We start from the raw sequence: 15333 nt of genomic DNA, 5'->3' as shown, positions 1-15333 counted from the left end.
TAAGCGGTGACCAGTGGACGGAATGAGTTGTTATTGCTTGGTTATCAATTTCTGGTGCAGTTCTAAGCATCCACTGTCATTTGTGTGTTTTAAGGGGTCCACTTTTTTTATGCTAAACCTCCTCACTGACCGGCTGACGGACCCGCTTTGCCACCGTCGTGAGTGCTCTGGAAGTATTACGGGACTCTGCAATGAAGCCATTACATTTTCTGTTCTGAGATACCTTCCGGTACATCCAAGGCTGTGGAGTTGCGGTGACTCGGGGAGGGAGGGAGGAGGAGGGAGGGTCCACTCAAGTCTCAGCAATGCCACAACACCTTGTCTCCTCTTAACCCGGGCATACCCTGTGATGACGGCGTCGGCCTCAGAGCGTGGCCGAAGCGTGCGGTCCGAGGACCCCGGCCTTCTTAGGAGACGGTGAGTAGTGGAATTGTCGGAGCTTTGGCTGACATGCCACTAAGTTCCTGTAGTGGTGTTTGGTTTTCTTTATTGTGGTTGACTAGGAGACGACAGCCTGGTGACAACAGGAGCTTCCCAGAGGGCGAGCCAGCCTTCTGTTGTGCCTGAGGAGGATTCCCATCTCCAGATGTCTGAGAGATAAGTTGAGGGCTACAATCCACTGAGGGAATGAATGTGAGGTGTTGGGTCAGGGCTTGCCGGGAGGGATTTTTGAGTCAGCTTTGGAGGTGGGGATGTCCAGGAAGTGGCCCCTTAGGCCACATAAAGGGCGAGTCTCACTTTTGATCACAATGCTGAGGTGAGCAGAGCAGTCCCGGTGTGTGTCACTTTTCTATTGTATGTTCTGTGTCTTTTGGGCATCTTCTGTTGCAGGTCTTTTGCCTTAGCCCTTTGAGATGCTTGTTGGAAACGCTGGGTGTTATTCTTAGCATCTCTGCTCTTGGTGCTCCTCCACCCGGTGCCGATACCACTGATCCTTTGACGCGAGAGCTCGGAGGCGCATCAGAATCACATCTCTCTTTAGAAGCGTCGAGTCAGGTGTCTGTTATGGTCTTGTTCTGAGCTGTATTCACAGCTGTATGCCGCAATGATCCATTATAGCGGATTAGGACTTGTCAGAATGTGAAGAGTGGTAGAGGGTTCTGACTGTACGATTCTCGGGCATCCGTCTTTGCGGTTCTCAGAATAAGTCCTTCTTCTGCCAGGGCTCTTTGAGCCTCGTCGGCTCACTGTCGGTCTCGCCTAGGTCATCTCATTCCTCGTTCTCTCGGCCCTTGCGATCGTTCTTCTCGCTGAGGGTTTTCTCTCTTCATCCCATCCCCTCCTTTGTCCTTTCCTGTGTCACAGGTGTCTGCGTGAATTTGGCCCAGAGCTGCTCTGCCCTGCTGCATGGTCTGGCACATGGGTGTAATAGGACAAGGCCTGGGGACTTGTAATTTGTGAGGTAGGCTGTAGTTTGGCCTCTAGATGGTATTCCTAGATTGACACAAGATGGCTGGAGCTGTTAAGTTCTCATGCACCCCTTTGACTTTTGTCATCGCTTTCTTTCAGACGCAGAGGGATTAAATCCGTGGCAGAGAGCCCTGGACCGGGTGAGGGGGTTCCCACAGGAAGGTCAGCCACCATTTGTGTTTGTGGGGCAAGTGTAAATAGTGGCTATGTTACAGCATTGTTCTTTGTCTTTATTTTTAGGAGGTCAAGCCGGATCTCAGCTGTCAAGGTGAAGTGAGCGAGGTAAGTGGTGACCGGTGGACTCAACTAGTTTTTCTTGCTCAGTTATCAATTTCTGGTGCAGCTCTAAGCATCTGTTATTTTTTGTGCATTTTAGGTGGTCCACCGGCAAGATGTCCTGGTCTGGGATGCTGGCAGCCAGGTGGGTGCAAGCTTAAGGTATAGGTGCAGTGTACTTTAATTGGAGGGGGGGGGGTTGGGATTTCAGAGTCTTTCAGGATGTTTTTTGCTTTGTTTCTTTGCAGGTGCTGCTGCTGCTGCCTTGGACATGCCAAGAAATAGAGACAATCAGGTGAGTTGGCCTTTAAGTGGGGCAAGTAATAGGTGAGCGGTATGTGGTGGTGCGCTAAGCACGTACCTTTTTGCTTTGCAGGTATTTTCTGGGCCGCCTCTGGAATCGGATGAAGATTTGAGGTGAGCTGGGGTATTGGTGTGGAGGACCCCCGGGGATTAATATTCTCGAGGGCCACAGTGACGTTTTCTGTTTTGTTGTCTTAGATACCGTGAGCAGCTGCGGAGCCAAAGTTTGGAAGCAGCAGGTAAGCGATGAGCCTCAGCCCTTAGGAGGGAGGGAGGCCTTGCAGAAGGGGTCGCTTTTGGAACATCTCATCGCAGTCTGAATTTTTTTTCTGAATTTTTGCAGCCACCGAAACAGACCCTGGGGACTGTATCAACATCCATGGCGCCCGTGTGTTCATTTCCATCGAGGACGGATTTTGTCGGCTCGTCTTCCAAAAGCTAAGTGGTGGGGACAAGGGAAAACCCTTTGGAATTGCAGGAGGCAATTTGAAGTTAGCTTAGAGGAGAGGGCTGTAGCAGGATAGGCCCCTTGGAAGTAAAGGGAGAGGGTTTCTCCTCAGCATCGCCCGACCCTTTGCCGGGCAGGACGGTTCCGACCCGTCTCTGTGTTCTCACGAGCTTCACGTCATCGGCCTTCTCTGAGTCTCGATGTCATCGCGGATCTTTTTGCCTGAGGAGCTCGCCTTTGGGTCTGGAGCGATCGCCCCGGTCCCCTAGCAGTTGTTGCCTTCTTCTCTAGGCCTACTGAGCTTCTTGAGCATCCTCTTAACAGCTCTGGTACTAACTTCTTGTAAGGACTTATGTTTTGCCATCATGTGCTATTGCCGTAGAGCTTTCTTTCCTTTGGCATCATCAGCCTCTGGCTCATTTGCTGTAGGAATCTTGGGTCCATCAGGTGAAACTGCTGGGCAGTTTCAACTTGTGTCTGTGTTCTGTAGGTTGTGTCTTTGTTATGTAGTGTCCATTGTCCTCTGTGTCACAGGGCTTTGTTGCATGTCAGGGATTTTTTTTTTTGCATTGTTCTTGGCCGTATTGGCTGTACTCTACTTGCCTACTTGCCCGGATGGGGCTTATTCTGGCATCTTTACCTTCTTACTTCTTGAGACTGGAGGAAGTACACAAGATGTTCTCATCCATCTTCCTTCTCAGTTTTGGTACCAGCTTCTTTTCACATGCCATTCCCTTGGACTTCTCTAGGGAGGGTATCGGACTCTCCCTCCGTGACTGCAATATTTCAGTAGGTTCCATCGCCTCTAAGTGTATTGCACTCAAGAATTAATCTTCTGGAGACTCATCTCGAGCCCTCGCGTCATCTTTTCTTAATTTAGGGTGTCGCCCGTCCATGCGCCGCTTAGCCGCCCTGCCCTGGCACGTAGAGTCACAGTTAGATAGAACAGTCATAAAACTTAAGAGTTCATCTATTTTCTATGGGGTTTTGGGCAGAAAATTTATGGGCCTGGTGTGGGGATAACTCCTAGCCACGGGCCACTCTCTGACCGCTTCACATTTTCTTGCAGGTCCCGAGGCAGCTTTGGATCTCCACGGTCACCGATGCTACCAATTTTCCCAGAATCTACGGCTCGACGTCGAGGAGCAGCAGCCAGGGAAGATGTACCAAAGTATCTCCATCAGTGGAGTGTTTTGATGAATGGCTGCAGTCAGCGTGTAAGCTGAAGAGCGTGTGACTGTCTGTAGCTGTGTGTGAGAGGTTGTGTCTGCCTGTGAGAGTGTGTGTGTGGAATGGTTCTAACCTTGTGTGTTTGGTTTTTGCCTTTCAGGTTTTTCAACACATTTTTAAATTTAGAATAAAAAAACCCCAGCTGGGTTTTTTCCCCACCCCCCCCCCCCCCCCCCGACTCGTTTTTTTTTTTTTCCTCAGTCCCGACCAGTCTGCGAGGTGATGTTCATCACCAAGGTTTGGGTGCAGACCGTGCCGGGGCCGGGGTTTTGTCAGGCAGGACGATTTGGAGGCTCCCAGGAACCCTGTTCCCGAGGGGCCAGGGTGGGGAGAGTGGTTGAGATGAGAGCAAGGGTGGGGTTGTGTGGAAGCTCAAAGAGGTGTGTGTGGTGGATGACTGTTATGTTCTCCCTGTGGTGCTGTTGTTTTGGGTTTCCGCTAACAATGAAACAAAATGTAGCAAGTTTTCCAGAAATAGAAAAATTGTTCTATTGTATTGATATGTATTTGGCTTGTGCTGCTCTGTATTGGTCTGTATTTGTGTTTGCTGCTGCATTTCCATGTATTGCTCTGTATGCAAATTGGACTTTTACCAGTGTGTATATGGATTGTATTTGTATACATTGTTGTTTCTGTATATTGTGCTAGAGTGTAAATACAAAAATCCATTCAATAAAGTTGAATAAACCCTAAAACCCTAATAAAGATACCCAGCCCCCCCCCTCCCCCCAGCTCCTGTTTTTCTTTGGTGTGGTTTAGTCATTTTTTCACTGTATTTCTTGCTTTGCTTTACTTTCTAGTCTATTCTTCACTTCACTTTTCCCTGTCTATCGTTATTTCTGTGCCTTTCTTTTTCTCAGTTTCTACCTCTGTCTCTGTTTCTTCTCACTCTCTCCAATTATATTTCTCTCCAGGTTTATTTTCCTATTTCTCTTTAACTATTTCCTTGTTTGTCTTTGACTCCATTTCTTTGCTTCTCTAGAACTCTGTTTCTTTGCTTTTCTCTTTCTCCTTATTGCTTCGTCTCTCTCTTTTTCTCTTTAACTCTGTTTCTGTCCTTCTCTATTTTTCTCTTTAACTCTGTTTCTTTGTTCCTCTGTTTCCTTTATTCCTGTGCTTTTCTACTTTTCTCTTTCCTCTTCTCTCCAACTCTACTTTTCTCTTTCCTCTTCTCTCTAACTCTACTTTTCTCTTTCTCTCTCTCTCTCTAACTCTTTAGCTTTGCTTTTCTCTTTTCCTCTAACTCTTTAGCTTTACTTTCCTCTTTCTCTCTAACTTTTCAACTTTCCAGCTCAGAAGGTGTCAGTGCAATCTACCTTAAATTTAAAAAAAAGCCCAGGGAAGAAGATCTTATCTCCCTGATGGAGAATGGGACAGGAGCAATAATAAAAGTGAAAGTGATTCACCAGGACTGGGGCAGCTCTTGCTGGGCTGGATCCAGGATCACTGAAAGCGCCAAAGGCTTCCAGGAACTTCAAACTCAGCAAAAATCCCCCCAGCTCTGCCTGAAATAGGAATATTGGGTTTAAAATGGGCCTTTTGTTACAGGGCTGGAATTAGGGAGCCGCCTAGCAGGGACTGAAAACACATCTGAGGATCAGCAGAGGAAAAAGCAGCTTTTTCCTGCTGTCTGCAGGTCAGAGCTCTTTAACTGGGGGCTGTTAAATGTCCCTGGCCACAGGAGATTGGGGAAGCAGAGGTGAAGGGAAAAAATCCTCTTTATTCCCTGATTGATCCCTGAGCTTGGGCTGCTCTGAAATGCAGCCCCCGAAAAAGAAGAAGCAGAGAGAGGGAATTTGTGCCTGCAGGGAGGGGCCTAAAGCCTCCTTAGGTTTTCAGCTCAAAGCAACTTTCTTTTTCATGGGGCCATAAACAGATTTTGAACTGCCTTTTTCACCTTCCTTCCTTTGTTCATTTTTACTTTTCTACCTTTGTTTGTTTCTGTAGCAGCTTGGAAAAAAACAGAGACCACTGTTTCTTCAGGCAGGATCTCTCTTTATTACACAAGCCCCAGTATTTCTGTGTTTCTATTTTGGGAAAGTTTTAAAAGAGTTTTGGGAATGGGCACAGGGAAAGACAAAACAGATCCATGCCCACAGACTGGTCAGGGCAGACTTTCTGCCCCTTCTAGGCCACAGACATGAAACCCCCCAGCTTTCTGGGAGGTGAAGGAAGAACAGTCACACCTGGTGCTTCTACCTGTAGCCATTTGCCTGCTCTGCATCTTTCCCAAGAGATCAGAAGGCGCTTAGCAAAGTGAAGATCAATGGAACAAGTTGCTCTTCCACACAGGGCTCTCGTTAAGGCTGGAATGGCTGCTGCCAGCCTCTGCACTTTCTGCCTCTCCCAACTTCCTCCCTTTGTTCATTTCTGCCTTTTTAACTTTCTACCTTTGTTTGGTTCTGACTCTCTACCTTTCTATTTTTCTACCTTTGTTGCTTTCTACCTTTCTCAATTTCTGACTTGATACGTTTGTTTGTTTCTACCATTTGAACTTTCTAGCTTTCCATCTTTCTTCATTTCTAACTTTCTACATTTCTACCTTTGTTCATTTCTGTGTTTCTACCTTTCTGCATTTGTTCATTTCTACCATTCTGACCTTCTGCCTTTCTGCCTTTTTTGTTTCTACTTTTATGACTTTGTACCACCTTTCAAAGTTTTGTTTCTTTTTACCTTTGTTTGTTTCTAACTTTCTACGTCTCTGACTTTCTATCTTTGTTTCTACTTTTCTGACTTTCTACATTTCTAACTCTCTACTTTTGCTTGTTTCTACCTTTCTACATCCCTACCATTTTTGTGGCTACCTTTCTAACTTTCTACCTTTGTTTGTTTCTAACTTTCTAGATTTGTCCCTTTCTACCTTTGTTTGTAACGTTGAAACTTTATACTTTTGTTTTTCTCCCCATTTTTACCTTTCTAACTTTGTTTGTTTCTAACACTCTACAGTTCTAACTTTGTGCCTTTCTAAATTTGTTTTTTACTTTCTAACTTTTACCTTTCTAACTTTGTTTCTAACCTTCTTGTTAGAGAAGTTCCCTCAGGCCCAGAGGGAAGCCAAAGCATTAGGTGTGAATTAAAACCTTTGGACGAGCTGACATCCATGAAGCCACACCAAAGTGAAATAGAAATACAGATTTTTAACTTTTAGTAGAAATAGATGCTAAGTGCCTTAAACATGAAAAAGCTGTAGCAGAGATCTTAAACACAGCTTTTGCTGCAGCAGTGTTACCTTTTCACAGAATTCTTTACTTTAGACAAAATCTAGATAGAATTAGACTGTTCACATTTTTTAGATGGAGTGTTCACATAAACAGTAAGAGCTGACAGAAACTGTATATGCAAATCTGTGTAATACAGATGTAACACTCGTGTGAGGCTTACGACTGTTAGAATTAGACCAGGATGGGTTAAGAAGAAGAAAACTAGAATCATGTGTTAATCTTACTGGTCAATTAACAAATATAATCCACACTTCTGTAAGAAAAAATATAGTATATAGAGCATATAGAAGAAGCTGTTTTTGCCTGCTGCTGCTTGGCTTTATCATGTAACCCCATTCGAACTCTGCCTTCAAGACAGCTGTGAGACTGTGAAATAAAGAACTCAGCAGAACAGCAGCCTCCTCTGCTCTTTCACCCTGGTCCGAGAAGGAAGGGTACCCTGTCAAAGGCTCAACACCTTCTGCCTTTGTGACTTTGTTTCTAAATTTCTACCTTTCTAATTTTGTTTGTTTCTAATTTTTTTTTGGTTTCTAACTTTGTTTGGTTTTAACTTTCTACCTTTAGAAATTTGTTTGTTTCTTGTATTTTACCTCTTTGTTTGTTTATAAATTTCTGTTGTTGTAACTTTAACTTTCTACTTTTAAAATTTCATTTGTTTTTAACTTTTTACCATTCCTCCCAGGGAGGGATGTGTGCAGAATACTAAAACCTGTTAAGTTCTTCATTTTTACATCTATAGGCAAATGCTACTGATTTAGATGTAAATTCATTTTGAAATGCGCCAGCCCTCTCTCTCTACTCTGTCGCATACAGGAATATAAGAAGCTGGGAATAGAGATCAGCAAGTTTTGCGAATAACGAGCCGGCGTTTTTCTGTAGGAAGGAAAGAAGCAAGCGCCTGGCCCCAGGAGCCGAGACGCTCGGGCTGCAGGAGCTGCAGAGCGCCCAGAGCCGGCTTTTCCCTCTGCTCTGTCCCTGCCCCCGGGCTGAGCTGGGCGGCGCTGCTGCCGCCCGGTGCCGGCTGAGGCGAGAGGGCGGCGGCCTCGGTGGCTGCCGAGCGTGGCAAGGGCAAGGAGCGGGAGCGAGCGGGGCTGGGTCTGTCAGCGGAGGGGAGGGGCGAAGGGCGGTTCGGAGCGCCGAGGGACACGGCCGTGCACGAGTGGGGCCACAGCTATGGAAAGGAGCGGGCGCCGTGCGGGGCGGTGACCGCGAGGAATGACAGGGCGGGGGGCGGCCCGGCGGGGCCGGTTTTGCCGGGCAGCAGAGGCGCGGTCGCAGCGCGACCCGGGCGGGGAGCACCGGGCGGGCACGGTCGGAATCGAGCCGCCCGCGTGTCGCTCTCAAGGGGGCGGCTCGGAAAGGAAGGCGCAGTTCCGCGCTCTCGGGACGGCGTTAAGTGACCTTGCAGAGGGTGGTTTACACTTCCGCCACACTCAAGATGGCGGACGCACTAGGCCCCTTTGAGAGGTGTCCCTGCCGATGCCTGCCGCTGGTCGCGGAGCAGTCGCCCGCCTCCGGTGCCGCTGACCCCACCAGCCGTGTCCTCGCTCCGGGAAGCACCGCGGAAAATCGCGCGGAAAGCGCGGGGCCGGCGTCGGAGTCCGGGCCGGATTCAGGCAGCCGAATAGACGCCCTTGTGAGGAGCGGCGGGGGCCCTTAAGTGTACCACACTAAAGATGGCGGCTCGACCGGAAGTGGCTTCTGCCAGCACCCAAGATGGCGGCGAAGGGCGGAAGTTTCGTCGCAGCCACACTAAAGATGGCGGTCGTTTACGCTGTTTTCTGACCTTCTCAATATGGCGGCAGGGAATGCCCCCCTCCCCCCCCCCAAGCTGCGTCTATTCGGCTGCCTGAACGCGACGCCGACGCCGACGCCAGCCCAGCGCTTGCACGCAATTTTCTGAGGCGTTTCCCGCTATGCGGACACCGACTGTGGGGTCAGCGGCGCCTGGGGGCAGGCGGGAGCATTCAGGCAGCCAAATAGACGGAGCGGGGTCCTTCCGGCCGCCATCTTGAGAAGGTCGAATAGCCACTGACGCAATCGCCACATTGGTGCGGTCCCGGTGACTTCCGCCCTTCTTCGCCAGCAGCGGCAATGGTGGGGAGCCCGGGGAGCAGCGCGGCCGGGCCGGGGGCACCGGCGCGGCTGCTCCGGGCTCGGAGGTGAGTGGGGAACGGGGACAGCCCCGAGCGGACGGTGGGGGCCGCGGGGGATCGGTATTCCGGCCCAGGGATGGGTGTCCCGGCCCAGGGATGGGTGTCCAGGCACAGGGATGGGTTCCTGGACTATCTAATAATATTATATAACGATCATACAAGGAGATCTATATAAAAAATCCTCCATTGTCATCCTTCTCCCAGCCCCTCTGTGTTTTCAGGATCTTGGGGGAAGAGTTTGGGTCTGGACAAGGCTCTCGGGCACAGGGTGGGATTCTTGGGGTGCAGGGCCAGGATTTGGACTCGATGCTCCCTGCGGGTCCCTTCCAGCCCAGGAAATGCTGCGATCCTGTGCCTCTGAGGGTGAAATAAAGGGCACCGGTGGGGTTTGTGCCCGCTGTGTTCACGGCCCCGCCGGCTCAGGGCGGGTTCAAGGCGCAGCTGCCCCGAGCCAGCGGGACCGGCCGGGGCTGCTCGCTCCCGGTGCTGCCGCCTTGTGGGGAGAGCCCGGCACTGCAGCCCGCACAGGCGCTGGACCACGGGATCGGCGTGGAACAGCAGCGCAGGGGGAGTGCTGAGGCAGCGCAGGGAATGCTGCGGTCCCAGGGAATGCTGCGGTCCCAGGGAAGGCTGAGGCGTCCCCTGCCCGGGGCACTCGGCAGCAAATCCCTGATGTTGAGCAGAAAAAGGAAAGTTCTGGGTTAGTGGGAGGAGGTTTCTGGAGTGGAGTTGGGACAGGTGCTGATCCACGCATGGAATCACAGGCTGGTTTGGCTTGGAAGGGACCACCAAGATCATTTACACTCTGTTTGTTGTCTGGTTCCACAGCAAAGACCATCCAGAACTGCCACCTCACCCTCACGGACAGCAGGAATGCCTTCCATAGCTCTTGTTTTGCAATGGGAATGGCTGTTGGGAGCTCTGGCAGGACCAGGTAAGAACAGAAATGGGATCATTCTGGCTGCTGCTGGAGGTGGTTTTCTGCTTTCAGGCTGTTCTTCTCATTGATCCTTTCACAGCAGTGTTCTAGGGCATATTTGAGGGTAATTCCAGGAATTTCAAACCAGATAAAAACTGGTGGGGAAAAAATGTGAACCTGATCCATTTCTGGTAATTCCAAGCTTCTCCCGCAACACCATTCCAGGGGAAACCTGATAAAAGGGTAAAGATGCAGAGGAACAAGTGCTGTAAACCCCCCATGCGCTCTTGACAGAGCAAACCTTGCAGTACTCCCAGCAGATCTCTTGGAGAAAGCGTGGGATCGCAAGGTTTTCCAGGAAAGCAAAACAGGGGCGGAGATGAGGGAATAGGCTTCCAGTTCTTCCTTTAGCTGAAAGCCTGGGGGAATTGAGAGGGGCCCCAAGAACTGTTTGTGTAGGAAAATGGGAGTTTGGGGGCTGAATCTGAGTTTCTCTCTGGGGCATTTTTGAGGTAAAAGCCGAGGTGCTGTTTAAGGGAGAGAACGCACATTTTTGGGGTGGAAAAGGTTTAATCAATATTGTAGAGGAAGTAAAATGTTGGGGGTAAAAGTGGATGCAATCTGGAGGAGACAGAATGAATATTTTGGAGGCAAAATGGGGAACTGAGTAGTGGACAGATGGGGAACATTTTGGGGGCAACACTTGACAAACTCTGTGGGGTGGAGAACGAACACATTGAGGGAAAAATGAGGTGATGAGCAGTGGGCACGTAGGGAAGGTCGTGGGGGTAAATGTTGAGAAAAGCCCCGTGGTATTCAAGAAATCCTTGGACGCAGGACTGAGGAATTCAGTGGTGGAAAAATAGGGGAATTTTGTGGGGTAAAACTTCAAAAGATCTAAGAGTTGAGAGTGAGTGTTTTTAGGTAAAAAGGATGTCTTGTTGAAGTTGGGTGTCTGGATTGTGGCATTTATGGATCACAGGGTGTTTTTCCAGAAAGTAGAAGATAAAGAAGACTCCCAAAGCCTCGGTAGCTGTGTTAAGAAATCCCTCCCAGGGAAGAAAGGTACCTAAACCTCCTAGAAGTAGGGACTAATTAGCATGGAAAGGGGAAAACCCACCCCCAGTGGGAGAGAGCCCACCGGGTAAGGGAAGAGAAGGATGCCCTTAAGAAGAAGCAGGGAAGGTGAATTTCTCGGTTTGCTAAAATGTATCAAAAAGTTTGGAATCTGGGTCTGTGTGGAGGCCGGGATTTTCTCGGCCATATGCAGAGCCCAGCACTAGGAATAGAGTAATTCCAGGCTTTACAACGCCAAAAATGCAGTACCAGAGAGTTCTGTTATCCTGAGGACTTGGGGGATATTTGGCAAAAATTTCTGGGGGCCCAGGCTGGACCGAGCTTTTAACGCTCCCCGGATTCACGGGATCGGGGATTCCAGTGTGCCCTGCACGGGTTTTTTCAGGGAAGTCCCAAATCCGTGTGAGCGTGAAGCAGAATCCCCTGGGAGCTGTGAAGGTAACAGGATATTTCTTGGGAATTTTGAAGGATTGGGTGAGTCCTCAGTGTTAGGTTGGAATGAACGCAAATTGTCTGGGAGTTGCTGGTTTAGGGATGGCCGGGTCTGGGTTTGGATTTGTGGGCACCGAGTGTTCCTTGTGTCAGCTTTAGGTCTGGACTGGTGGGAATTGTCAGAGAAAAGAGAAGGGAATTGAAATGCGGAGCTCCATTCCCGGAGAAATGATCAGGATGGGAGAGGAAAGGCTGTGGAGCTGCTGGGAGCTCCTGGAGAATGAAAGGATCTGAGGTCTGGAGGCAAAAGCTGTGGAACAAAGCCTGAATAGGGTGCGGGGTGGGGCGGGAGGGGGAGGAGGGCACCGTGGGGGGGGGGAAAGAGGGAAAGAATCCCTGCTCCGGGAATCCAGCAGGGACCAGGAGAGGATCATTTTCCATCCACTGCTCTCAGTGGAATCCTAATAAGGAAGGTCGAAGGGAAGTGATTCGTTTGTTCTTAGGTTTGGAATGAAAGGTGCTCTTCCAGAGGGGAATATTCACCTGTTAAAATTCTGTTGGATACAGGAAAAGAGGGAGGAAGCAAGCAGCTGGGGAATGAACGGGTGGATTTTTGGTGGATACAGGGAAAGACACGGGAAGGGGCTCTTAAGTAAAATACACCTCACGGGCAGCACCAGGAGAAGCCTCAACTGCCCTTTTTTTCCAAGCTCTGACATTCCAGAGGAGTAAGCAGTGGTCAGCCCATCACTTTCTGTATTCCTTGGATGCCCAGTGCTTTGTTGGGAAGAGATAATATTTGGAAATGAACAAATCCGGGGATGTAATTTCCTGATAGTAAAGCCCCAGAGACCCTGGTTTTGATATCCTTCCAGCACCCAAAGGCAACAGAGGGAATCCTGGAGGAGCTGGAAAACGCTGTCGCTCCGTCAGTGGAATTCCTGGGAAATGGAAAGCAGCAGAAGCAGCAAGAACAGAGTTGGAAGCAGGCTCCAGCCGGGTAAGGCAGACACCAAATCCTTTGGAATTAGAAGTGGGCAGGTGTGGGGAGAATTAATTCTTACATTTGTAGCCCATGGATTCCTGAGCAGGATCCTGGCAGGGAAGACTGCAGGGATCAGACTGGGGACTGATCCCAGCTGGGGGCATGAGCCTTGGAATTGGCTGGAGGGAAGAAAGAGGGATCCTTTGAGCACAAGGATCAGCTGTCAAATGCGGAGATGGCATCAGACAATTCCTCGGGAGGGTTTAGTTCCTGGGCCAAATCGATCTCCTGCCTTGTGAAGGAGCTCAGAGACCTGGGAAGAGCCCAACCAACGCAGGGAATGCAGTGGCAGATAAAACTGCCGGGGAACGGTGGGGAAAAGCATCGAACAGGGGGCCTCGTTTTGTACAGGAACGGTACCAAAAGTTGTCCGAAAGAATAGGAATGGAATGGGATTTTATGTATTCCTCGGAGGCCACAATCCAGTGGGAAGGCTGAGAGAAAGAAACAAAGCCTAAAAAGGCAGATGAGCCAAATCTGCCCAAAGCCTCCAATGGCCACATTCCCTAGCATTGCTGAGGACTTCAGCCAAGCTCCAAGCAAAAGATGAGCCCCTGATTTTGGTGCCAAGGGAAACTCCAAGTTAAGAATAATCCAAATATGAAGCACTTCTCACAAAACTCAGCTTTGCAAACCTTTATTTGGGCAAAAAAAGAAAAGATGGGAATGCCCTTGGCAGAAAAGCAGCTGTGAGGCACAGCAGGCTTCAAATGCCTGTCAGCAGGAGCTCCAGGAGAAACGGCTGCTGGCTCCGGGCATCCTGGGCTTTCCAGGCAGGTTTTGTACTGGATTGCAAGGCAGTTCTCCTGCCTCTGGGGGGTGGCACCTGCATCCCACTGGAAAGGGAAAATGTGGAGAGAGCGGCAAGCGGGAAGACGGTTGCTGATGTGTGTCCTTGGATTGCAGTTCCTCTCGGTGGGTCTGTGCTGCTGGAAGTTTGAAGGAGATCAGTCTTGGAGTACGTGTGGATTCACTTGTGGGGCTTGGGAGCGACGCTGGACACGAAATTCCAGGGATGTCCCCCTTGCTGGAGTGAGAAGCAGTGGAAGCACTTTGCTGTCTGCTTCTTCATTGCCTTCACCTCGGTCCCCTGGGGCTCCAGGTAATCGCCTCTCACCTTTGCTTTTCCAAGGGTCTCTAAATGAGGGCTTGAGCTTTGGTGCAGCTCCCTTTACAGGGAAGATCTGTTCCGGGAAAGGTCTCCTGGTCTGGACCGATGGCGTTGCAGGAAGAGCAGGAAACCCCAGAGCTCCTGTAGCTCCCTCATCTGATTTGCCTGCAGGCAGCAAGGATCATTCCCAAGTGTCATCCCCTGGCTCCGTGACTCGGTGAGGTTGTGTTCCCCCAAAGGCCAGGGGCCGCTTTGTTTTGCAGCTCACGAAAGTCCAGCTCGGTGGTGCTGGGTTTGGTTTTTGTGTGCAATGAAGGCACTAAAAAATTCCCCTCCTTCACTGGCACAGCCCTGGAGTGGGAGCAGATTCCCCTTATCCCGGAGTTATCCCGCTCCTGCCCTGGATCCCTGCGGTGCTGTGTGTTCTCCAAGCTCACAGCACTGCTGGCTCTAAACAAGAAAAACAATCCCTGTTCCTTCTCTTCTCCGTCCTTGATGTCCCCAGGCCCTGCATCTCCCTGGCTATTCCCTGTGTGAGTCTTCATCTCCATCCCACCTTATCTCGATCAAATAAGGGTCTGAGACGTGTTTAGCAGCAAATGCATTCTTGTGAAGAAAGCCAAGAGCAAAGAGCATCCAGATGCAGAGAAGTCGTTAGAAAAGCATTGCAGACGTGCAAATGAGGGATGTGTCTTCCTGCATCTCCTGTTGTTTTTCTCTGTCACGTTTTGGAAGGGTTTCTCTCAGTGATTTCCTGCAGTCCAGGGACATCCCTTCTTTTGTCCAAATCCAGTGCCAGAGGATCGAACAACTGACGAGTGGGGTCTGGGATGAAAACGGTTCTCCTAAAATGAGGGAAACAATGCTAGAAGAGAAATGAGCATCCTTTTAATGCCTGGAATAAAAGTGCTGGAAAAGGGCACTTTTTATTTGATATGGTGTCATTCTCCTTTTTTTTCCCATGGATAAAACTCCACAGTGAGCAATCAGAGCAGAAATATGAAAAGCAGGAGTCTTGGATTCCACAGTGGGATTAACTTCCCTTTTCTGCTCTCTTTCAGGACAGGAAAAACCACTGAACTTGCCCCATCTTTGGGACCAAGAGCTTTGGTGTTGGAGTAGCCAAAGCCAGCTAGGGCCCCCCTTGTCCTGCCCATGGTGTGGGTCAGGGACAGGCTCCTCTTCTCCTCTGGGCTGGGATGAACTGCCTAGGGAATGCTCTTTCTGACAGGCCGGTCCTAGCCACGGCTACTGGAAATGGGCAGAGGTGAAGAGGCAAGTGCCAGAGTTCCTTGGGGATGATGGAATTGTGGTGTTTGGCTGTGCCCAGAGGGGCAGGTTGGGCATTTCTGTGTGTCTGAGGACCGGTTTGGGTGCTGGGGAGCCCGGGGAGCCGAGCTCTCAGTGCATTCCCAGCTCTCCCGGGGGTGGCAGCTGGTGCAGGGCTGGGTGACAGCCTCTGGTCGGGCTCGGGGCAGGCCCTGGCCCCGGCACAGACACGCTGGGGTGGTTTGGGGCCGCCTGGGGAGCAATGGGAAGAAAATGAGAGATGGTGCTGGGCGGAGCGATCGGCCTGCGCTCGTGTCAGTGCAGCCGTGCAGGGCACTGGGATCTGGGTAAAACACCAGCTCTCCTGGCTTTCAGGGATGCAAGGTCTGAGGGACTGGATTTACTTGGGGTTTTCCAGGACAGCAGGAAGAAAAGG

At 50.1% G+C, this 15333-nt stretch overlaps 1 protein-coding gene across 14 annotated transcripts; it reads left to right on the top strand.

The window, feature by feature from the left end:
* The first annotated feature begins 8830 nt into the window (after positions 1 to 8830).
* LOC116437077 lies at positions 8831 to 15027 on the top strand. Of its 14 annotated transcripts, XM_032094643.1 has the most exons (7): positions 8831 to 9050; positions 9873 to 9978; positions 11426 to 11514; positions 12348 to 12472; positions 13424 to 13619; positions 13695 to 13845; positions 14134 to 14594. In XM_032094643.1, exons 2-7 carry the CDS (start codon positions 9944 to 9946, stop codon positions 14219 to 14221), a joined length of 684 nt encoding a protein of 227 aa, XP_031950534.1. In that variant the 5' UTR covers positions 8831 to 9050; positions 9873 to 9943; the 3' UTR covers positions 14222 to 14594. The 14 variants fall into 14 exon arrangements, 6 of the variants coding, with proteins under 6 accessions (XP_031950534.1, XP_031950531.1, XP_031950532.1 ...); XR_004237159.1 differs by lacking the exons at positions 8831 to 9050; positions 14134 to 14594 and adding an exon at positions 10959 to 11028 and having other exon boundaries at positions 9060 to 9978; positions 11626 to 12472; positions 12869 to 13619; positions 13695 to 14121; XR_004237157.1 differs by lacking the exons at positions 8831 to 9050; positions 14134 to 14594 and adding an exon at positions 10888 to 11028 and having other exon boundaries at positions 9060 to 9978; positions 11626 to 12472; positions 12869 to 13619; positions 13695 to 14121.
* The last annotated feature ends 306 nt before the right edge of the window (positions 15028 to 15333 follow it).

Source organism: Corvus moneduloides, chromosome 32 (assembly GCF_009650955.1).
Source record: "Corvus moneduloides isolate bCorMon1 chromosome 32, bCorMon1.pri, whole genome shotgun sequence".
Classification (NCBI taxonomy): domain Eukaryota; kingdom Metazoa; phylum Chordata; class Aves; order Passeriformes; family Corvidae; genus Corvus; species Corvus moneduloides.
The sequence above is the reverse complement of the archived record's forward strand: the minus strand, read 5'-3'. Positions and strand labels throughout refer to the sequence as shown.

Coding starts and splice junctions, on each gene's coding strand:
- LOC116437077 (XM_032094640.1), top strand. CDS start 9,797: ATGGAATCACAGGCTGGTTTGGCTTGGAAGGGACCACCAAGATCATTT. Junction 9,979..11,425: donor GGGAGCTCTGGCAGGACCAG/GTAAGAACAGAA, acceptor GGGTTTTTTCAG/GGAAGTCCCAAATCCGTGTG. Junction 13,846..14,133: donor TCCCCTGGCTCCGTGACTCG/GTGAGGTTGTGT, acceptor TGATGTCCCCAG/GCCCTGCATCTCCCTGGCTA.